Source organism: Hemiscyllium ocellatum, chromosome 3, assembly GCF_020745735.1.
Source record: "Hemiscyllium ocellatum isolate sHemOce1 chromosome 3, sHemOce1.pat.X.cur, whole genome shotgun sequence".
Classification (NCBI taxonomy): Eukaryota; Metazoa; Chordata; class Chondrichthyes; order Orectolobiformes; family Hemiscylliidae; genus Hemiscyllium; species Hemiscyllium ocellatum.
In genome coordinates, this window is record NC_083403.1 from 145,789,776 (window position 1) to 145,813,883 (window position 24,108).

General features: G+C 41.5%; 1 protein-coding gene across 1 annotated transcript in view; it reads left to right on the forward strand.

Moving 5' to 3' along the window:
- Nucleotides 1–1,185: 1,185 nt before the first annotated feature.
- The window catches only part of LOC132808256 (sterile alpha motif domain-containing protein 12-like), a 40,042-nt gene continuing 17,119 nt past the window's right edge, over nt 1,186–24,108 (forward strand). The window contains exons 1-3 of the mRNA XM_060822075.1: nt 1,186–1,225; nt 4,484–4,587; nt 6,807–6,999. Of these exons, the coding sequence (XP_060678058.1) occupies nt 4,507–4,587; nt 6,807–6,999 (274 nt within the window). The 5' untranslated portion in view covers nt 1,186–1,225; nt 4,484–4,506. The remainder of the gene's footprint in view (nt 1,226–4,483; nt 4,588–6,806; nt 7,000–24,108) is intronic.

Consider the following 24,108-nt stretch of genomic DNA (forward strand, 5'->3'; position numbering starts at 1 on the left):
TGGAAGGAATGATTTTAATTTAGTTAAAAAGTCACACAGTACTAGAATATAGTCCAACAGGTTTATTTGGAAGCACTAGCTTTCAGAGTGCTACTCCACCATCAGGTAGCTGTGTAATGTTTAATTTAGTCTATCTTGCAATATTAAAATGTACTACAAAAGTGCAGTTTTATGAATGAATGGGAATGTGGTATTAGTAAATATAGTGAGTCAATAAAGAGTTAAGGATGATAGAATGGGAATGTGGTATTAATGAATATAGCATGCTGGTTGGTGAGTTAGTAAAGATACCTATTATATAAGATCTCACAAATGTGGGTCATCCATACAGGAATTATTCATTCAGCTGTAGAATATCCTCAACAATTCTAATCCATCCTATACACCGGGGTCTTCACATTACTAGTCCAGTGATAATATCAGTAGGCCATCCCTTCCCCTATGTGCCAATAGGGCAGACCGTTATCTGTTTGTCCCCTTATCAGTCGTGGAATGCTTTATTTGTTGGTAAAGTCTCTGCTTTTTTCTTTGATCTAAGCTCTGCATATGCCGTTAATTCAGAATTTGGTTACACAGTTGTGGATGTACACGGAGTATAGTAGGGGACTGCAAACGCATCTGTGAAGGGCTGAAGTGTTGAGACTTATTGTAGAGGATTGATAATTCAAGTGATCTTGGGGTTCAAGTCTATGGCTCCTTGAAAGAGGGAGCACAAATAAATTAACAGCCTTCTCAATGAAATTATTGAAAAATATATCAGAATCACAATTTACTTAAAAATCTATGTTTTCAATAAAGTTTTTGTAATTTTTTTTGGTAATGATTTTAGATGGTTGGTTTGATTGAAGCATTCAGTCACCCCTGCTGTTGGGAAACGCTCCCTCTGGACAAACAAATTTAAAAATCACAAGCCAGGTTAATATCCGACAGTTTTATTTCGAATTATTGGGTTTCAGAGCGCTGCTCCTTCATCAGATAACTAGTGGGGCAGGATCGTACGACACAGAATTTATAGCAAAAGATCACAGTGTCACGCAATTAAAACAAGATACAGTATTGAACAAACCCAGTTTGCGAGACAGAGTACAACAGCTTCAGCCTGGAGCACTCAGCTTGGAGCTTCAACCAATCGGTGACGAGCCAAATGCGCGGATATCTCACCTGGGCGGCTTCCCGGGACCTGCGCCAGGTTCCGGGTACAATCCCAGGTTCGCCTCGACTTTGAGTGAGTCTTGTTTTGTACATTTTCAATGGAAAATGAAACTTGATGCACTGGTCAAATTTCCTGTGAACTGTAGCAGTTTAATGTGCTACCAGTTCGCAAGCAATTGACTTTGTTTTAATTTTCCTGTTTAAATGCAAAGGTCCGAGCGAAGTATCAACATTTTTATTGAAATGGGCCTACCTGCGAGAATCGGTGCTTTTTTCGTGTCACGGAGACTTTCCCACTCAGCGAGGTTAAATTCCAAGGCTACACGTTAAACAACCGGAGGAAATACATTGTTAGAAATGCTGCTGATGTGATAATTAAATCTTGGTGAACATAAATCCGTCGGATTTATTCAGGAATATCTACAAAGTGAATTAGTTCTTTTTTTAACTGCCTTGCGATGAAGAATGCCTTTTGTAGGAAGTTTAATGAAGAAAAAGAACGGACGATAATTGGTAGTTTGAAGTGTTATTGAACAGTGAGTGCATTAGCAAATGTGAAGGGAAATGGAATTACATGTTTATGACTAAAGCTCGTAGGAAAAATAATAGTCGGTGTTTTTTATGGGACAGAGCATGTGGGTCAAGAAGGAATGCTCCCAAAGATTTGCAGTAAACCACAATCTCTTCCTAAATAAATTGCAGAAAGGGAATATTACAATGGACTGGATCAATGAATTGGTGTTGCTGTTGTGTAATTGCTTAAATAGGGGCGGCACAGTCGTTAGCACTGCTGCCTCTCAGCACCAGGGACCCCAGTTCGACCTCAGCCTCGGTTCCACCCACATCCAAATATGTGCAGGTTAGATGAACTGGGTGTGCTAAATTGCCCATAGTGTTTAGGGAGGTGTAGGTTAGGTGCATTCGTCAGGGGTAAATGTAGGAGAATGGGTCTGGGTGGGTTACTCTTTGGAGGATCTGTGTCGGCTGAATGGCCTGTTTCCACACTATAGGGATTCTATGATTCTAAATATCTTATTAAACTAATATGTTTAGAAATTAAAAACATAATCATAAGTCAGCTCTGTAATGGTGAACACAACAGTCAGTGTTCCCTGTTGTCACCCCCTTTAAAACTGGCATAACGTTTGGATTTAATACATGGACAGATTAACATAAAGCTCCTGAATGTGTTACTGCTCTGTCACAAGTTGTGTTGTGATCACCTTTAAATCTGACTCCTCACCCTCACATCTTTATTACTAGGTCTCTTAGTGACAATGAAAATCAAGAGAAAGTGAGGACTGCAGATGCTGGAGATCAGAGTCGAGCAGTGTGGTGCTGGAAAAGCACATCTGGTCAGGCAGCATCCAAGGACCAGGAGAGTTGCTGTTTCAAGCATAAGGAGAAACTGAGGTCTGCAGATGCTGGAGATCAGAGCTGAAAACGTGTTGCTGGAAAAGCTCAGCAGGTCAGGCAGCATCCGAGGAGCAGAAGATTCGAAGTTTCGGGCATATGCTCTTCACCAGAAATTACACTTGTGGGCCAAGGGTGCTGAAAGATAAATGGGAGAGGGGGTAGGGCTGGGGAGAAGGTAGCTGGAAATGCGAGAGGTAAATGGAGGTGGGGGTGAAAGTAATAGGTTGGAGCAGATAGGTGGGAAGGAGGATGGACATGTCAAGAGGGTGCACCAACTAACCCCACCACCCCATGGCCGAACACTTTAACTCCCTCTCCCAGTCTGCCAAAGACATACAGATCCTGAGTCTTCTCCATCACCAAACACTAAGCACCGATGCCTGAAGGAAGAACACCTTATCTTACGCCTTGGGCCCCTGAAACCACACGGAATCAGTGCGGATTTCTTCAGTTTCCTCATTTTCCCTTCCCTCCCTTAGCCCAGTCTATCATCAAATTCCTACAGTGTGGAAACAGGCCCTTCGGCCCAATTATCTGAAGAGGATCCCACCCAGACCCATTCACCTACCCTGTTACTTCACATTCCACCTAACTAATGCACCTAACCTACATATCCCTGAACACATGGACAATTTAGCATGGCCAATTCACCTAACCTGCACATTTTTGGATTGTGGGAGGAAACTGGAGCACCCAGAGGAAACGCATGCAGTCAGGGGGAGAATTTGCAAACTCCGCACACACAGTCGCCTGAAGCTGGAATTGAACCTGGATCACTGGTGCTGTGAGGCAGCAATGCTAGTTGCTGAGACTCCTCCACAACTATCTGATGAAGGTGCAGTGTTTTGAAAGCTTCCAATTAAACATCCAAATCATTCCATATTTCAGCTTGTCTATTGATTCCATGAATTGATTGGGTCTTTATTTTGATGTGTCTAAACTTCTTTTTCACAAATACTTTTCAGTTAGGCTGGCTGTCAGAATTCTTAGTGATTCATTCTGGACAGTGTGATTCCCCATTAAAGAATGCAACAATCAATTGGAATTCAAAAGAGGTAACAATTTCATTGCAGAGTTTACTACATCTCTGTGAATTGTTCTTCAAGTTTCACTAACAGCAAAATCTAGGCCAACAAATCACAACTAATTGTCTTGCACACTTCCACCTTTATTATTATCTTGATATTTTAGGAAGTGGAACCAACCAAGTGTTTAAAAATTGCAATTTTTGGCCGTTAAGCATAAGGTAAAAGCAGTAGAAAGGGGATAAAGTGGAACAGTGGAAAGCCCCTGGATGGGTAATCTGGACACTCTGATAAATGCCAGGAACACAGGTTCCTGGCAGCTGATGGAATTTAAGTTCAACAAATAATTCTGGAATAGAGAGTCAGTAAAGATGACCATTAAAACTATCTTGATTGTTTCTTCACCAAGTCAAGAAATCTGCCTTCTCCTTAATCTGGAAAAGCACAGCAGGTCAGGCAGCATCCACGGAGCAGGAGAGTCACCGTGTTGAGCATGAGTTCTTCAGGAATGTGATGGAGCTTTTTGACTCTGATCTCCAGCATCTGCAGTCTTCTCCTTAATCTGCCTGGCCTGCATGTGACTCCAGATCCACAGTTCATTGAACTGTACAGTAAATTACCAGTCACTCTGAATAATGAAAAACAAATCAGTTTTGAAGAAAAATTCTTCCTAAGTCTTAGAATCAGGCTGTAATAAAATTAGGTGTGTTCACCAAAAAAGTCTTCTTGTATAAATGACCTATAAATATCTGAGTTAAAACATGATTTAAAAACATTTTCGTGGATTATCTGTCTATTTATATTTTTAAAACTGCAATAGAAATTTGTGTTTTGCAGCATAATCTCAGTCTGTTTCTAAGTGGGTCATAATTTGGGTCATTTTTTTTCAGAACTACATGTTTATCATACAATAATGGACTCTGAAGATATCCCAGAGCCACGTTTTGAATTGTACCAAACAAAGCCAATGCTTTATCGTGATCACAATTTGCAGGTTAGTAACCACTGATTAGTGTTTTAGGTACAGGTGTTACCCATTTAAAACATATTTTAATAATATGTTTTTATTTTAGCATAGTTGCTAAGTTTAGGATACCCCCCAAATAGTGCTGCTATCATTTCAATGTTGGTGTGAGGTTTTAAAAAAAAGAACTGCTACTTACCACCTATTTTCCCCCTTTTCTCTCACCTTTTCTCGAGACAGTCATTAAAATCTTTAAATGCAAAGGTTAGGGGATAGGAACAAAACCTGCCTTCATTTGTTTTTCCTAATAAGAAATCTATTTTTATGCTTTTATTTAGTACGTCACTTTTATGAACATATTAGGAATCCAAAATAAGGATTGCTATGCTCTCCCAGAAGATTGTTTATAATTACAGTTAGATCACGTTAAGTGCTTTTGAGCAATGATTCCCATTTGAATAGAGAATTGTATCACTCGTGACCTTGAGCTGCTCTTAATAAATCTCCTTGCCTTTTGCTGTGGACACCCTACCATTCGCTCCTTTTCCCACCCCTGCACCTTTTTACAGGTTAAAATCTATCATTTTCTGTGGAGTGAAACAAAGGTAAAAGGGGTGGGGGTGGGATGGATGGTGGTGAGTAAAAAGTAGAAAAATGTAGATCACATATGGGTGTTCTTTTTAGCAACTGGGCTCATTTTGAAATTAAAAGTAAGTCTAATTTTTTGCATTTATGGCATCAACTTCAGCACATTGATCTTCAAAAGTTTTGAACCAATGTGTGACTTTTGTAAACATTTTTGTTAATATGGGAATATCAGAATTATTAGTGCAATATACCAAGTATCTACAAACATTCTGAATTGGAATCCCAGTGTGACTTTAATTTAAAAGAATTGACCCTGCACTTTAGAAGCAGGAATTCATGATATAATTACCAATTCTACTTATTTTTTGCACTTTTTGAAGTTGATTTGGCTTTATACACCTTCATTAATGAGACTCCTCCGATATGTCAGTCTTTGGTAATATATAATCAGTCAATATGCACATTAAAAGCAGCTTCCGGTTAGTGTTCCTCCACTTCTAATGAAAATGTTTTGCCTTTGCTGAGCATCACTGATAATAAAAATCGTAATGTCATCTTTTTAGGGAATTGTTGACAGAAACATTTCAATCTCTGTGCATTGATTGACAGGCTTTCATGAATCCAAACAGATGCACGGTTAAGCAAATTTATCTTTGTTTGGGCTTTGATCATACAATTAGTGTAGTCACTTTAAAAAAACGGTTTGGAAATGAACAGTTGCTAAGTTCAGGTAGTTAATTTAAAAATTACCATAAAAATGTGTGACATGAATTGAAAAATGGCAACATTTGTAATGCAATTCTAATTCAATGTTTGTTAACTTGAAGTTTTGTTGTTTACATATTATGTATTTGAACAATATGAATTCTTCATTTTTAATTTTCTGAGGGGAGGAAATGGCCTAGTGGTCATTATCACTGGACTGTTCATCCAGAGATCCAAGTAATATTCTGGGACCTGGATTCTGATCCTGCCAGGGCAAATGGTGCAGTTGGAATTCTATAAGTATCTGGAATTAAGAGTCTAATGATGACTGTGAATTCATTGTCAATTGTTGGAAAAGAAAATCTGGTTCACAAATGTCATTTTAGAGAATGAAACTGCTATCCTTACCTGTGCTGACCTATGTGTGACTCCAGACTGACAGGAACATGGTTGACTCTTAACTGGCTCTGGATAATTTGGGATGGACCATAAATGCTGGCTTAGCCAGTGATGCTCTCATCCTGTGAATGAAAAGAAGAAAAACAAGTAAAAGAGAAGTGTTTGTCTTTTTATATCAGGCAATGTCAGAATATTTGTTTCTGTTGAGTAAAGCTAGATTTTGATAAGTTATGATATATTTAAAAGGCATCCAGATGGTTATATGAATAGGAAGGGGTTAGAGGGAAATGGGCCAAATGCTGGCAAATGGTCCATGTGGGTGAGATGGACCGAAGGGTCTGTTTCTGTGCTGTATGACTCAAAAAGCTGTGTATTTGTTTGACATATATTTCTCTGATTTTTTTTGTGATAAATATTGTAATGCAATGGCTAACATTATACATTTTTAGGAATAGTCTTTTAGATTAGGCAGTAGTTATTAAATGCTTTAATAGTTAATTTTTAAAATTACTGTGGGATGTACTAGTCATTTTTTACCTTTTGTTTCACTACAATAGACTTTACCACTTGATTACTCTGGGAATCAGCTTGAACTTGAAGAATGTAAGATTCGAGTAGTTCAAAGTACTCAAATGCAAAATAAGCCGGTATCCTTATGGACAAAGGATGAAGTGTGTGAGTGGCTAAGAAGCCAATATCCACAACAAAGCTCTATTTTTATAGAAGCAATATCTGAGCATGCAGTCTCAGGTAAGAGTTTAGAGTAAGCTAATGTACCTCTGCTTGTACAATCAGAAGTGATTTTTTTTTCTCTTTTTGCCTAGACATGTTTCATTAACAGCAGAAACTTTTGTTTTTATTTAAGATTTTCCCTATGTCATCCCTGCTACTCTTTAGGTTTCTAGGAAACGTACTGTGAAGGGTCTTGTAAGTTCGATAATTTAAAGTTTGCTTTGGCTATTCTGTCATATAGAAATGCTTCATATTTTCATACAGTGTAATAATCAGGTTCATGCATTGTAACCTGTGCAATTTATGATGCTTCATTAGAGATGTACAATATGAAAACAGACCCTTTGGTCCAACTCGTCAATGCCGACCAGATATCCTAATCTAATCAAGTCCCAATTGCCAGCGTTTGGCCCATATCCCTCTTAAACCCTTCCTATTCATATACCCATTCAGATGCCTTTTAAATGTTGTAATTGTACGTATCACCACCACTTCCTCTGGCAGCTCATTCCAGACACGCACCACCCTCTACGTAAAAAGGTTGCCCCTTGGATCCCTTTTATATCTTGCCCCCTCACCCTAAATCTATGCCCTCTAGTCTGGATTCCCCCACCCCAAGGAAAAAAAAAAGCTTGTCTGTTTATTCTGTCCATGCCCCTCATGATTTTATAAACCTCTATGAGGTCACCTCCCCCAGCCTCTGATGCTACAGGGAAAACAGTCCCAGCCCATTCAGTCTCTCCCTGTAACTCAAATCATCCAACCCTGGTTACATCCTTGTAAAGCTTTTCTGAACCCTTTCAAATTACATAACATCCTTCTTATGGGAAGGAGACCAGAATTGTATGCAATATTCCAAAATTAGCCGAACCAAGATCTTGTAGAGCTGTAGCATGACCTCCCAACACCTGTACTCAATGCTCTTACCAATAAAGGAAAGCTTAACAAACACCTTCCTCATTATCCTGTCTACCTGCGACTCTACTTTAAAGGAACTATGAATCTTCACTCCAAGGTCTCTTTGTTCAACAACCCTCCCCAGGACCTTATCATGAAGTGTATAAGTCCTGTTCTAATTTGCTTTTCCAAAATGCAGCACATCACATTTATGTAAATTAAACTCTATCTGCCACTCCTCAGCCCATTGGCCCGTCTGATCAGGATCCCACTGTACTCTGAGATGATCTTCTTTGCTGTCCACTACACCTCCAATTTTGATGTTATCTGCAAGCTTACTGACTATTCCTCCTATGATCACATCCAAATCATATAAGCGATAAAAAGTAGTGGACCCAGCACCGATCCTTGTGGCACTCCACTGGTTACAGGCCTCCAGTCTGAAAAATAACCCTCCACCACCACCCTCTGCCTTCTACCTTCGAGCCAGTTTTGTATCCAAATAGCTAGATCTCCCTGTATACCATGCAACCTAACCTTGCTAACCAGTCTACCATGAGGAACCTTGTTGAACGCCTGACTGAAGTGCATGTAGATCACATCCACCTCTCAATCCTTTTCATTACTTTTCCAAAAAATGCAATCAAGTTCATGAGACATGATTGCCCACGCACAAAGTCTGGCCAACTATTGCTAATTAGTCCTGCCTGTCCAAATGCACATAAATCGAGTCCCTCAGGATTCCCTCCAATTTGCCTACCACCAATGTCAGGCTCACCAGTCTATAGTTGCCTGGCTTTTCCTTACTATCTTTCTTAAATAGTGGCACCGCGTTAGCCAACCTCCAGTCTCCTGGCACCTCACCTGTGACTATCAGTGATACAAATATCTCAGTAAGGGGCCCAGCAATCCTTTCACTAGCTTCCCTCAGAGTTCTAGGGTACACCTGATCAGGTCCTGGGGATGTGCCCACTTTTCTGCAGTTTAAGACATTCAGCGCCGCCACCTCTGTAATATGATGAAATAATGAAAATGGTGTATCTCAATGTATTGATTGGTTGTTCCCGTGTGGCAAATAAAGTGTTTTCGCCTCCATATTACTTTTGTGTTTGGCTTCGCTTTCCTTTTGGAGATTTCTCTAATGGTAGAGATGACTAGTCTCACCTTCATTCATTTTTTTATACTGGTATTGTGTTATTCCCAAAAAGAAAGTAACTAGCAACTTTCCAAACTCGGTCCAAAGTTTACTTAATTGCCATAATGAGTTCATCATTTACAGTCCATGTGGAAAACTTAGTAACATTTTAACTACATGTTACTTCATTGGCTTCATTTAATTTGTATGTTTTATTGACTTTATAAACAAAATATTTGGAAATAGTTCTTTTTACTCGTTGGATGCAGGCATCACTGGCTAGACCAACATTTATTGCCAGTCCCTAGTTGTCCCCTGAGAAGGTGGTGATGAGCTGCCTTCTTGAATTGCTGCAGTCCATGTTCTTATAGAGGGAATTCCAGGATTTTGACCCAGTGACTGTGAAACAACCGTGATATATTTCCATGTCAAGATTGTGAGTAGCTTGGAGGAGAGCTCACATGTTCCCATATGTTTGCTACCTTGTCCTTTTTGATGGTAATTTCAGTGCATCTTTGGTGAATTTCTGTAGTGCACCTTGCAGATAGTACACAATACTGCTGTTGAGCTTTGGTGGTAGAGGAAGTTGATGATTGTGGATGTGGTGCCAATGAGGTGGCTGCTTTGTCCTTGAATGGTGTCAAGTTTTTTGAATGTTATTGAAGCTGCACTCATCCAAGCAAGTGGATTTATTTTACAAATACTTTCTTTTGGAAAATTGGGGATCCAATCCTGAATTGCAATGATAAACATTGCAAAATTTGTTGTACACTAATGAATAAATGGGAAAATATTACAAAGCAGTGGAAAAACTGTGGAGCTCAAATTATGTTCTGAAGTCCTGAGACTACATTTTAAATTTTATACAAAGGCAAACAGAAACCTCAAGGAATATATGATTTGGTGGCTATTGTATTGACAATTATTTCTATTAATTATGTACAGTTTTCCTTCAATTTAAATAGGAAATTAATACAAAATTACTTAAGAACTAGAATTAACAAAAACCAGGCCAGAGCACTCCAATCATTTCAAGAAATTAGCCCAAACTTGAACTTTGCTAGTTGTTTTAAACAGGTGTCGTGTGGATATTCCAGCAGAGATGCAGCTGGTCCAACCACTTAGTTTTAAACAAAACAGAATTTACTTACAAAATTACTGAATGAAACACAAACCCCAAAAAGAGAACAGAACATAGAACAACTTAACAAAATATAGAATCTGAAAATACAACAAACTATCCCAACTTAATGATGCTGTTCCAAATTCCTCCAAATTCCATGTTCCATAAACACCCCTTGGCAAAAAAAAGTAAAATCAAACACGAAGTCCTGTAGGAGAGATAGAGATTTGGCCTGGAGCAGCAGCCTCAAAAACTGACTGACTGCTTGCTCCGAACAGCCAGACTGCTGAAACCAAAACAAAACAAACCAGGGAGACCTGGGCAATCCCCTTTCGTTCTAGTAGTTTAATGTACTTTCATTAAATTTAAAGCTTCCCCAAGTAAATCAACCCAGACTTTTCAGAGCCTGGGTCGTTACAACCTCTTTGGGGGGAAATAAAGGACTATTTTATGTTGTTAAAGTAGCAGCATCATCACAAACCCATATGAGATGAAGGGCTGTAAGAATGGCAGTTGTTGGTATAGGATGAAGAAGGAAAGGAAGGTCAATGTTTCATTTATACTGTCAATTTTAAAAAAAAGGAATTGTTAGCTTCACTGAATACAAAAGAGTAAAATATCATTTAGATATGGATAATAGACTTTGTTGGCTGTTTGAACATATGATGACCTTACCCTAACCAAGTTGGCAGCTCTCTCCTACCAGAGCTTGTCTGCTCCACCCATTCTTTATTCTTTTCTCTCTAGTGTTTTTTTTCTGTTGTCTTTTTATTCTTCTGCCAGTGGACCCTGAGCAAAGATGGCTACTGGTTGGGAACCAGTGAAGCCCTTATGGAAAGACTGTAATGTCTATCTTTTTATCTTTATTTATTAATTTCCTGACTTATACTTTGCCTATCTATAATGTAGTGGAACATTTTTCTTTATTTTTCTTTATTTTTGTTGTACCTGGGTACTTAAGATGGTGCTGCGAGTTAGCGACACTAAACTTTTCACTGTACTGTTCTTTTGTAACTTGAGTACACATGACAATAAACCTAATTCTAAAATTCATGTCTTTAAGTGCATGCAGTGGGAATGTATATATTTATAGACTTTATGAGAGCAACGATGTTTGGACTCGCGTAATAATGTTTTCTTCAGTGTGCATATGAAAGCTGTGAGCAGTTGCTGAAGATGTTGGAAAGGATGCAGTAACTATCTCTCATCCTGTAAGAACCAGAGTCATAGAGATGTTCAGCATGGAAACAGACCCTTTGGTTCAACCTGTCCATGCCGACCAGATATCCCAACCCAATCTAGTCCCACCTGCCAGCGCCTGGCCCATATCCCTCCAAACCCTTCCTATTCGCATACCCATCCACCTGCCAGCGCCTGGCCCATATCCCTCCAAACCCTTCCTATTCACATACCCATCCACCTACCAGCGCCCGGCCCATATCCCTCCAAACCCTTCCTATTCACATACCCATCCACCTGCCAGCGCCCGGCCCATATCCCTCCAAACCCTTCCTATTCACATACCCATCCGAATGCCTTTTTGCTCGGAGCAAAAACAACACTGTATATCTCTCTGTGAAACAGTTTGAAAAATCGTAACATTTCAAATATTAGACCTCCTCACTGTTTCCCGTCTGAAGATTTCCCGTCATTCTGCAACCAGCAAAATGTGAAGATTTTAGAATAGTACTCAGAATTCCAATTTAGCTGTATTTTAGACCTATTATGGCAGAAAGCGTAGATCAGATTCTTGGACGCAGCAAGAATTGCTTTTTATTTCAAATAGTTTCTAGCTGTAGGTAAACAATTATAAGCCGTTCTTAGAATCAAAGATTTTACAGTACAGAAAGAGGCCATTCAATCTATCATATTAGAACCAGCTCCTGAAAGTGTGATCCAGATAGACCCATTCTCTAGCGCTCGAAAGTGTGTGATGCTGGAAAAGCACAGCCAGTCAGGCAGCATTCAACGAGCAGGAGAGTCAACATTTGAGCATAAGCTCTGATGAAGAGTTTATGCTTGAAACGTCGACTCTACTGCTTCTTGGATACTGCCTGACTGGCTGTGCTTTTCCAGCACCACACTCTTCGATTCTGATCTCCAGCATCTGCAGTCCTCACTTTCCCCTCTATTCTCTAGGTCTGTCGTATAGCCCTCTAAATTAATAATTTTTAAATATATATCCAGCTTTCTTTTGAAACCTCATATGGAATCTTCCTCCACTATTCCCCCATGTAGTGCATTCGTAATCCTTACAATTTTATGAGTAAAGCTGTTTTTCCTCTTCTCAGTCCTAGCTGTCTTGTTAACAATCTTGTAATTGTGACCCTCAGTTATGGAGACATAGAGATGTACAGCATGGAATCAGACCCTTCAGTCCAACTTGTCCATGCTGACCAGAAAGCGCAACCTAATCTATCCCATTTGCCAGCCCTTGGCCCATATTCCTCTCAACCCTTCCTATTCATATTCCCATCCAGATGCCTTTTAAAAGTTGCAATTGAACCAGCCTCTATCACATCCTCTGGCAGTTCATTCCATACACGGACCACCCTCGACGTGAAAAAGTTGCCCCTTAGGTCCTTTATTTATCTTTCCCTTCTCATCCTAAACCTACGCCCTCTAGTTCTGGACTCCCCCACCACAGGGAAAAAAAACTTTGTCTATTTATCCTATCCATGACCCTCATGATTTTATAAACTTCTATCCTGACAGCATCCTTGTAAATTTTTTCTGAACCCTTTCAAGTTTCACAACATCCTTCTGATAGGAAGGAGACCAGAATTGCATGCAATATTCTAAAAGTGGCCTAACCAATGTCCTGTACAACTGCAACATGACCTGCGACCTCCTACACTCAATGCTCTGACCAATAAAGGAAAGCATACTAAACACCTTCACTGTCCTAATTACCTGCGACTCTACTTTCAAGGAGCTATGAACTTGGACTCCAAGGTCTCTGTTCAGCAACACTCCCTAGGACCTTACTAGTAAGTGTATAAATCCTGCTAAGATTTGCTTTCCCAAACTGCAGCACCTTGCATTTATCTAAATTAAAATCCATCTGCAACTCCTCAGCCCATTGGCCCATCTGATCAAGATCCCATTGTAATCTGAGGTGACCTTCTTCGCTGTCCACTATTCCTCCAATTTTGGTGTTATCTGCAAACTTACTAACTGTACCTCTTATGGTTGCATCCAAATCATTTATGTAAATAACAAAAATTAGAGGGCCCAGCACTGATCATTGTGGCACTCCACTGGTCACAGGCCTCCAGTCACCTTCTGTCTTCTACCTTTGAGCCAGTTCTGTATCCAAATGGCTAGTTCTCCCTGTATTCCATGAGATCTAACCATGCTAACCAGTCTCCCATGGAGAACTTTGTTGAACGCCTTACTGAAGTCCATGTCCACCACTCTGCTCTCATCAATCCTCTGTTACTTTTTCAAAAACTCAATCAAGTTCATAAGACTTGATTTCCCACGCACAAAGCCATATTGACTCTCCCTAATCAATCCTTGCCTTTCCAAATACATGTACATCCTGTCCCTCAGGACTCCCTCCAACAATTTGCTCATCACCAACCTCAGGCTTACCAGTATATAGTTCCCTGGGTTGTCCTTACCATGTTTCTTAAGTAATGGTACCAAGTTTGCCAACCTCTAGTCTTCTGACACCTCATCTGTGATTATCAATAATACAAATAGCTCAGCAAGGGGCCCTAAACCACTTTCCTAGCTTGCCGTAGAGTTCCAGGGTCCAAAAGAGAAAATCTCAGCAGGTCTGGCAGCATCTGTAAGGAGAGAAAAGAGCTGATGTTTTGAGTCTAACTGACCCTTTGTCAAAGCTGAGTTCTAGGGTCCACCTGACTTGGTCTTGGGGATTTGTCCACCTTTATGCATTTCAAGACATCCAGCACTTACTCCTCTGTAATATGGATATTCAAGATGTCACCATCTGTTTCCCCATATCCTTCTCCGCAAGAAACACTGATGCAAAATACTTGTTTAGTATCTCCCCATTTTCGGCGGCTCCACACAAAGGCTGCCTTGCTGAACTTTGAGGGGCCCTATCCTCTCCCTAGTTACCCTTTTGTCCTTAATGTATTTGTAAAAACCCTTTGGATTCTCCTTAGTCCTATTTGCCAAAGGGGACAAACTGGATGTTTAAAAAAGAAATTGAAGGGAAAGTTAGAACAAGAGAAGTCAAGAAAGACAACTGTATCAATGAGGCAGAAAACTCGGAAAGGGATCATGCTGTAAGGTTGAGTGAAATAGGGGTTGATGGGAAGGGTGAGAGCAGTAACAATAAAATAGTTAAAAATACTATATATGAATGCATGAAGCTTTAGACATAAGATGGATGAGCTTGAGGCTCTTTTGGGAATTGGCAGATACGATATTGTGGGGATAACTGAGACGTGGCTTCAAGTGGACAGGGCCTGGGAAATGAATATTCAAGGCTACACGTGCTATCATAAGGACAGACTGACGGGCAGAGGGGGTGGGGTGGTCTTGTTGGTAAGGGAGGATATTCAGTCCCTTGCGCAGGGGACCTAGAGTCAGGGGATGTAGAGTCAGTGTGGATAGAGCTGAGAAATACTAAGGGTAAAAAGACCCTCTTGGGAGTCATCTACAGGCCCCCAAACAGTAGTCTGGATGTCGGATGTAAGATGAATCAGGAGCTGAAATCGCAAAGATGTTACTACAGTTGTTATGGGGGATTTTAACATGCAGGTAGACTGGGAGAATCAGTATGGTGTTGGACCTCAAGCAGGAGATTTTGTGGAGTGCCTCAGAGATGGATTCTTAGAGCAGCTGGTGCTGGAGCCAACCAGGGAGAAGGCAATTCTGAATCTGGTATTGTGTAATGAACCAGAATTGGTCAGAGACCTCGAAGTGAAGGAGCCATTGGGAAGTAGTGACCATAATACAATAAGCTTCAATCTGCAATTTGGGAGGGAGAGGGTACAGTCGGAAGTGACAGTACTTCTATTGAATAAAGGGAGTTATGGAGCGATGAGGGAGGAGCTGGCCAAAGTTCAATGGTGCAATACCATAGCAGGGGTGACCATGGAGGAACAATGATGGATATTTCTGTGTATAATGCAGAAGTTGCAGGATCAGTTCATTCCAAAAGGGAAGAAAGATCCCAGGAGGAAGCATGGGCGGCCGTGGCTGACGAGGGAAGTTAAGAAACTTATATAAAGTTAAAAGAGAAAAAGTATAAATAGCAAAGATAAATGGGAAAATTGAGGACTGGGAAGCTTTTAAAGAACAACTGAGGATTACTAAGAAGGAAATACGCAGAGGAAAAATGAGGTATGAAGGTAAACTGGCCAATAATATAAAGGAGGATAGTAAAAGTTTTTTTAAGTATGTGCAAGACTAAAAATTGTTAGGACTAAAATTGGGCCCTTGAAGACAGAAACAGGGGAATATATTACGGGGAACAAAGAAATGGCAGAAGAATTAAATGGGTCCTTCAGATCTGTGTTCACTGGGGAAGACACAAGCAATCTCCCAGAGGTAACAGTGGCTGAAGGACTTGAACTTAAGGGAATCTATATTTGCCAGGATTTGGTGTTGGAGAGACTGTTAGGTCTGAAGGTTGATAAGTCCCCGGGGCCTGATGGTCTACATCCCAGGGTACTGAAGGAGGTGGCTCGGGAAATCGTAGATGCGTTAGTGATTATTTTCCAGAGTTCGATAGATTCGGGGTCGGTTCCTGAGGATTGGAGGGTGGCTAATGTTATACCACTTTTTAAGAAAGGTGGGTGAGAGAAAGCAGGAAATTATAGACCATTTAGTCTGACCTCAGTGGTGGGAAAGATGCTGGAGTCTATTATAAAGGATGAAATTACGGCACATCTGGATAGTAGTAACAGGAAAGGACAGAGTCAGCATGGATTTATGAAAGGGAAATCATGCTTGACTAATCTTCTTGAATTTTTTGAGGATGTAACTCTGAAAATGGATGAGGGAGATCCAGTAGATGTAGTGTACTTGGACTTTCAGAAAGCTTTTGATAAAGTCCCACACAGGAGGTTAGTGAGTAAAATTAGGGCGCATGGTATTGGGGGCAAAGTACTAGATTGGATTGAAAATTGGTTGGCTGACAGGAAGCAAAGGGTACTGATAAACGGCTCCATTTCGGAATGGCAGGCAGTGACCAGTGGGGTACCGCAGGGATCCGTGCTGGGACCGCAGCTTTTTACAATATATGTTAATGATATAGAAGATGGCATCAGCAATAACATTAGCAAATTTGCTGATGATACAAAGCTGGGTGGCAGGGTGAAATGTGATGAGGATGTTAGGAGATTACAGGGTGACCTGGACAAGTTAGGTGAGTGGGCAGACGCATGGCAGATGCAGTTTAATGTGGATAAATGTATGGTTATCCACTTTGGTGGCAAGAACAGGAAGGCAGATTACCACCTCAATGGAATCAATTTAGGTAAAGGGGCAGTACAGAGAGATCTGGGTGTTCTTGTACACCAGTCAATGAAGGCAAGCATGCAGGTACAGCAGGTAGTGAAGAAGGCTAATAGCATGCTGGCCTTCATAACAAGAGGAATTGAATATAGAAGCAAAGAGGTGCTTTTGCAGCTGTACAGGGCCCTGGTGAAACCACACCTGGAGTACTGTGTGCAGTTCTGGTCTCCAAATTTGAGGAAAGACATTCTTGCTATTGAAGGAGTGCAGCGTAGGTTCACGAGGTCAATTCCTGGAATGGCGGGATTACCTTACACTGAAAGACTGAAGCGACTGGGCCTGTATACCCTTGAGTTTAGAAGACTGAGAGGGGATCTGATTGAGACATATAAGATTATGTGGGCGGCACGGTGGCACAGTGGTTAGCACTGCTGCCTCACAGCGCCTGAGACCCGGGTTCAATTCCCAACTCAGGCGACTGACTGTGTGGAGTTTGCACGTTCTCCCCGTGTCAGCGTGGGTTTCCTCCGGGTGCTCCGGTTTCCTCCCACAGTCCAAAGATGTGCGGGTCAGGTGAATTGGCCATGCTAAATTGCCCATAGTGTTAGGTAAGGGGTAAATGTAGGGGTATGGGTGGGTTTCGCTTCGGCGGGTCGGTGTGGACTTGTTGGGCCGAAGGGCCTGTTTCCACACTGTAAATCTAATCTAATCTAATCTAATCTAATTATTAAAGGATTGGACACTCTGGCAGCAGGAAACATGTTTCCGCTGATGGGTGAGTGCCGAACCAGAGGACACAGCTTAAAAATACGGGGTAGACCATTTAGGACAGAGATGAGAAGAAACCTCTTCACCCAGAGAGTGGTGGCTGTGTGGAATGCTCTGCCCCAGAGGGCAGTGGAAGTCCAGTCTCTAAATTCATTTAAGAAAGAGTTGGATAGAGCTCTCCAAGATAGTGGAATCAAGGGTTATGGGGATAAGGCAGGAAGAGGATAGTAATTAGGAATGATCAGCCATGATCATATTGAATGGCAGTGCAGGTCGAAGGGCTGAATGGCCTACTCCTGCACCTATTGTCTATTGTCTATCTTATGTCCCCTTTTTTGCCCTCCTGAGTTCCTCTTAAATATACTCCTACTGCCTTTATACTCTTCTAAGGATTCACTCAATCCATCCTGTCTATACCTGACATATGCTTCTTTCTTTTTCTTCATCAAATCCTCAATTTCTCTAGTCATCCAGCATTCCTTACGCCTACCAGCCTTTCCTTACACCTTCATGGAACCAAAATATCCTCATTTAACAAAAACAGAAATTGCTGGAAAAGCTCAGCAGGTCTGAGGAAGGGTACCAGACCTGAAATGTTAACTCTGATTTCTCTTCAGATGCTGCCAGACCTGCTGAACTTAGAGAAAGCACTAATCAAAACATTTGAGGGGATGTGCCGGAGGACAGTAGACGTTTAAAATGCCATATTCCTCCCCATGTATCAGGGCTTTAAGTATCACAAACCGTCCCTGCTCATCTTTCACCTGCTCTAATTATGTGAATGGAAGATTTTTCTGGATAAGTACCGCCAACCCTCTACTTTTAGTAATAAAGGATGAAAAGAATACCCGGTCATAGCCCCCCTGTTGTAATTTCAAGTGTTCCCATCATCAAGATGGGTTTCCTGCAACAAAGCGATATCAACCCTTTGCCTCTTAAGGCTAGAAAACACTTTGTTTCCTTTTAAAAGGCGAGTGACTTCCCTTAATATTCCAGGTGCACCATTTAATAAGACACTTAGCCATATCCCCTTTCAAAGACCCTTGAACCCCTGGGAGGGAGAACCCTGCTTACAAAGCGTCGAGCATAAGTAAATAAAGACTCACAGAGTCGAAGCACTATACATACAAAAACTACTCTATCATAACTATAAACAACTATTACTACCAAAACACTACAAAAAAACCAACGATAAAACCTTGAATGGAAAACTCTTCCCCCTGCTCATAGGGGGCACACACCCTACCCATCCCCTCCTTCACAGCTCCTTCAAACCCAGATTGTGCCACAGCCCTAGGCCAGGGGAAAAAAATAAGGAGATGATCCTTAAATCAACAGAAAAAAGACAAAGTCAGGATGAGCACTCCACCCATCCCTGGTTTCATGTCACCCCTATTTGTGACTAAAAGAGAAACAGAAGAAACAAAAAAAAAGGGGAGAGACAACAAAGAACATCCACAAAATTTCCCATCAGAAAATCCAGCTATTAAAAAAGGAACAACTTATTCCAAGGTCTTTTCCCCCCTTTCCATAAAGGAAATCATTAGGGAGAAAGAAAAGAATTTTTAAAAAGGAAGAGAAAACATGGGAAAAGATAGAAAAGAGAACAAACATTAACCGTATTCTTTAGGCCAGTCTGTTCTATTTTAAAGTGTCGACAAAGCTTTTAGCTTTATCTGCTGAGTCAAATTTATAAACTGAGTCCTCATGGCTGAAGTGGTGTACTGCAGGGTATCTCATGGAGTACTGGATGCCCAGGTTCCTCAGCTTCTTTTTAACTTCATTGAAGGACTTCCTCTTTTGAATTACAGCTGCAGAGAAATGATTTTTGACCTCTTGTACAGCAGTGCCTGCAGATCTTTTCCCAGAGATCTGGAAGCTTCTATGACTTTTTGCTTGTCCTTATATGAGTGGAAGTGCACTAGGACCAAGCGGGGGATGCTGCACCGGCCCTGACCTGCTCACTGTAACCCAATAAGCCCTTTCAATCTGAAGCCTGCTGGACTCGGTGTGAAGGCCCAAAAACTTCGGCAGCCAGCTTTCAAAGAAGCTCACCTTCCTCACCTTCAGGGAGCCCGACAGTTCGGAGATTTATCCTCTGACCTCGATTTTTGAGGTCGTCGTTATTTTTTTTAGATTAGACTTACAGTGTGGAAACAGGCCCTTCGGCCCAACAAGTCCACACCGACCCGCCGAAGCGAAACCCACCCATACCCCTACATTACCCCTTACCTAACACTACGGGCAATTTAGCATGGCCAATTCACCTGACCCGCACATCTTTGGACTGTGGGAGGAAACCGGAGCACCCGGAGGAAACCCACGCAGACACGGGGAGAACGTGCAAACTCCACACAGTCAGTCGCCTGAGTTGGGAATTGAACCCGGGTCTCAGGCGCTGTGAGGCAGCAGTGCTAACCACTGTGCCACCGTGCCGCCCATTATGGTCTTGCAAAGCCTGCACCTCTCGCTCCAGTACCTGATCCGACTGAATGAGGATTCCATCGCAGCTTCTGAGGCCTTAGTTTGACCCTCCACCTCCTCCAGCCTCTCCCCGAGGCCCTGGATCTCCTGCTCATGCGTCTGCATCATGGATGCAATAGGTTGGACCTGGGCACGAATCTCCCCACGGATCTGCTCAATCGCAGCCCCAACTTTTAAGATAAGTCTCTCCATCGCTGCAGCCAATTCCTGTGAGTCTGTCAGGTGCCTGGGGGATTCAGGAGAGGCTGCTGCTGCTGCAGTCTCTGGTGTTGTAGATGCTGCAGGGGAGTGTCCTCCCTGCTGCTGTTTGTTTGCTCCTTTTCCCTTTGGCATCCCTCCCATTCCCAAATATTAACAAATATGTGTTCTGTAAGGTTTTAAACTAATAATTCCACCACATAAGTTGGCCAGGGATGGCAAAAAAACACCAGTATGCCTTCGCTGTTAGGCAGAGCTGTCCACAGCAGTTCTACAGATTCGCCACCATCTTGCTGAGTCCCTCTCCAGAGCTTTAACATCCTTCCTTAAATGAAGTGGCCAGCTTTGAACACACTACTCCAAATGTGACCTGACCAATAATTGTAGAGGTGGAGCATCGCTTCGTTGCTTTTATACTCTTCCTCTATTTAGAAACTCAAGAATCCCATAAACCTTCTTTACTGTTTCAATTTGCCTGACCACCTTCAGAGAATAATGCACCTTCAGAGGTCCCTCTGCTCCTGTACTCCTCTCCAATTTGTACCATTGACCCTGTATTGTCTCTCTGTATTTCTTCTTCCAAAATGCATTACCTCACATTTCTCTGCATTAAAACTCATTTGCCAGATATCTCACCATTTGACCAACTAGTCACTGTCCTTCTGAAGTTAGTGTCATTTTCACAATTCACTACTTTCTCTAACTTAATATCATCTCCAAATATACAGATTGCTACATGTTAAAACTAATCACCTTATAAAACTTGCCCTGCACACACACACAGACACAGAACAGTGTGTTATGGGTGAAGGGAAAGATTCAAGGCCTTTCAATGATCCCTGCCCCTAGGGTTTGCTGAATTGATCCTTTTGGCTTGTTAGGACTTCCTGTTCCTTGATCTTCTTTCTTCGCGTAATTTCTCTTGCTTGCAGGAGGAAGAGGGTGACTAGTTCACAACTTATCAAGTATGTGACCTGTTGGCTAAAAGCCATAGCTTATAGCAACAAATGGGGGAAAAGAAAACTGGCTTTCTTCCAACTGAGGCATTTTATACTTCAAAGGAAAGGACAGTAGCATCCCTTTCCAGAGGACTAATGACTTCGAACCAAACTTTCACACCAAGAAGCTATTCAGCTCCTTGGGAGCCAATCATAGATTTTTCACAAGTGGAAAGTCTTTGTCATTGGACTGTGGCATAGTGAGCAATTGTTAACATGTCATTTTGTACACTAAAATAAAGCAAGGAACTGTGGATGCTGGAAACCTGAAACAAAAACAGAAATTGCTGGAGATACTCAGCAGGTCTGGTAGTTTCTGTGGGAAGAAAGCAGCGTTAGCGTTTTGAATCTGGTGACTCTGCCTCAGAACTGTTAGCAGTTAGGAAAACGTGATATTTAAGCTGAAGCCACAATTATGGGGAGTTGTAGATGGAATCCAAAGAGAGAGATGTGAGAGTGGTATGTTAATGAGATTACGGGTGCAGGCAGTTTCTGTTGTAGGTTTGCTGTAGTGCTCTGTGCAAGCTGTAAGAACACCATCTCATTTTCAGCTTGGGGTCCCTGCAGCCCCTAGGATGCAACACTGATTTCAAAAACTTTGGAATCCTATTCCATCTTCCATGCTTTTTAACCACGCCAAATCTGGTCCTGTTGTGACATGGAAACAAAAAGAGAAAATGTGGAAAATCTCAGCAGGTCTGGCAGCATCTGTAAGGAGAGAAAAGAGCTGATGTTTTGAGTCTAACTGACCCTTTGGTAAAGCTTTGACAAAGGGTCAGTTAGACTAAAAACATCAACTCTGCTGAGATTTTCTAGCATTTTCTCTTTTTGTTTTCAGATTCCAGCATCTGCAGTAATTTGCTTTTATCCCGTTGTGACATGGATTGCTTTTAACACTGTCACCCATTCTCCGATATTCCTCGACACATTATCATGTTATATGGATAGCATCAATAGAGCCTACCCATTTTCTACTGCTCTTAATTCTTATTATTGTGGGTCCAACTGGTTTTGAGGAAGGTCATTTGACCCGAAGCGTTAACAAATGATGCCAGACCTGCTGAGCTTTTCCAGTAATTTCTATTTTTGTCTTTCATTTACAGCATCTGCAGTCCTGCAGCATGGGGACCCGGGTTTGATTCCAGCCTTGGCTGACTGTCTGTGTGGAGTTTGCACATTCTCCCCGTGTCTGCATGGATTTCCTCTGGGCGGTCCGGTTTCCCCCCACAATCCAAATATGTGCAAGTTAGGGTGGATTGGCTGTGCTAAATTGCCCGTGCTGTTTGGGGCAGGGGGGGTGGGGGTGGGGGGGGGTGTAGGTTAGGTGCATTAGTTAGGGGTAAATATAGGATAATAGAGTAGGGGATTGAGTCTGGGTGGGTTACTCTTCAGAGGGTTGGTGTGCACCTGTTGTGCCAAAGGGCCTGTTTTCACACTGTAAGGATTCTGTGGAATTTTGGTTTTGGCTTTTCTCTGTCTGGCCTGGTTGAATAAATAACAACGTAAACAGTGCTTAGTAATCAGTAGCTGAGAGTGTGGTGCTGGAAAAGCACAACAGGTCAGGCAACATCCGATGAGCAGGAGAATTGACGTTTTGGGCATAAGCCCTTCATCAGGAATCAGTAATATGCTTTTCAAAAAGAGCAGTAGGTCTTTACAAAACGCTTGGTTTTCAGAACAGTCCTATTCCCATTTCAATTGTCATCAGTGATGCAGAAAAATATAAAGATCTAGTCCTTACAATATATCTTATTATTGAAATATAATATATTGGAAAAGGCTGATGTACAAAGGGACTCTGGTGTTTTTGTGCACGGGTTAAAAACAAGCCTAGAAGTGAAGCAAACAATTAAGTGAAATGATATGTTGGCCTTCTTTGCTAGAGAGGTTCAGCACAAAAGTAATTGCTGCATAGATCTCATACTTGCTGCAGAGGATGTGAAGTGAAGGTTCAACAGACTGATTCCTGGGGTGGCAGGTTTGTCATATGAAGAAAGATTAGGGCAACTTGGCTTGTTTTCACTGGAGTTTACATGAATGAGAGAGAATCTCATTAAATATTTTGGCAATTCTAGATGGACTGAATTCAGGAATGACGTTTTCCCCTGTCTGTCATGATCCAGAACCTATGGTCACAGTTTCAAGAAACTTGGATTGAGATAAGAAGTTTCTTCATTCAAAGAGTGGTGAATATGTGGAATTTTCTACTACAGAATGCGGTGGAGGTGAAGTAACTACCACAAGAAAGAAATAGATTTCTAAACCATATCAGCTAGCCTGATTGTGCAAAGCATTCAACACAGTGAGCAATGTTAGGTGTGATTCTGCAATCGGACAATATTTGCTGGATAAACCAGAGTATGCAAAGAATTTCACTGACCGTAATTTTGGATTGTTGGTTGGTCTTGCAGATTAAGCACTTGCATATACTATAAGATACATACATTAATAGACTGGGCACTTCTTTGCAGACAGAAAGGACATATGCAGTTTCAAGTCAACGTAATAGATCACAGCCATTTACTGGTTTATTTCTCTGACTAATGTCCTAACCAATCAATGTGAGCCCACCTGCTTTAAAATTGGAACAAAACCTGGCAGTTATCAGTCAGTCACCAATAACTACTGCATTTTCCATAGCACTCCCTCTATGAATCAGAGTGCACTTTCAACTAATTAGCAGTCTTATGCAGCATAAATGTTGGTTTTCTTTATTGGTATTGTTAAGAATTGATGTAAGGAGTGCCAGACTAAAACCTCTGACAAAATATGCCTTTATTTCCTCTGGTTACTGGTTAGGTTTCAGGTCTAGTTCTGAAGAAGGGTCATGAGACCCAAAATGTTAATTTGGATTTCTTTCCATAAATATTGCCAGACCGGCTGAGATTTTCCAGCAATTTCTGTGTTTGGAATTTGAACTTGCCATTTATTTTTGACCATTCCCCTAAGGTCAAGGTCTAATATCTTCTGTGCGTGTATTTGGAGCATGTGTAGTCAAATGATTCCCATTCTCATTTATGGACAGGTACTTGGCAGTCTGAGAGCATTTCAATTGTGATTGATATGTACGTTGTACCAGGGGGACT